At 54.3% G+C, this 455-nt stretch overlaps 1 protein-coding gene across 1 annotated transcript; it reads left to right on the plus strand.

The window, feature by feature from the left end:
• Positions 1-3: 3 nt before the first annotated feature.
• On the plus strand, positions 4-450 carry LOC114578411 (probable auxin efflux carrier component 1c; the record flags this gene model as incomplete). The annotated part of the gene is made up of 1 exon (XM_028691580.1): positions 4-450. A coding segment is annotated over one exon (447 nt), but the record flags the coding sequence as incomplete, so codon positions are not given.
• Positions 451-455: the final 5 nt, after the last annotated feature.

Consider the following 455-nt stretch of genomic DNA (forward strand, 5'->3'; position numbering starts at 1 on the left):
ATCGTCGTCTTGCAGTGTATAATTTGGTATACTTTGATGCTCTTCATGTTCGAGTATCGCGCTGCAAAGTTACTTATTGCGGATCAATTCCCCACCACGGCTGCTTCCATTGTTTCGATCACCGTTGATTCGGATGTGCTTTCGCTCGACGGTCGCCGAGAGGCGATTGAGACGGAGGCTGAGGTGAAGGAGGATGGAAAGATGCGTGTGACGGTGCGGCGGTCTAATGCTTCGAGATCGGATGTTTATTCGCGGCGGTCGGGGCAGGGATTAGCCGGCGCGGCGGCAACGCCGCGGGCGTCGAATTTGACGAATGTGGAGATCTACTCGTTGCAATCTTCCCGAAATCCGACGCCTCGTGGTTCGAGTTTTAACAACACGGATTTCTACTCTATGGTTGGCCGGAGCTCGAATTTCGGCTCCGGTGATGTGTATGGGCTGCGCGGCGGAGGAAA

Source organism: Dendrobium catenatum, unplaced genomic scaffold (genome assembly GCF_001605985.2).
Source record: "Dendrobium catenatum unplaced genomic scaffold, ASM160598v2 original_scaffold_16522, whole genome shotgun sequence".
In the NCBI taxonomy this organism is placed as follows: Eukaryota; Viridiplantae; Streptophyta; class Magnoliopsida; order Asparagales; family Orchidaceae; genus Dendrobium; species Dendrobium catenatum.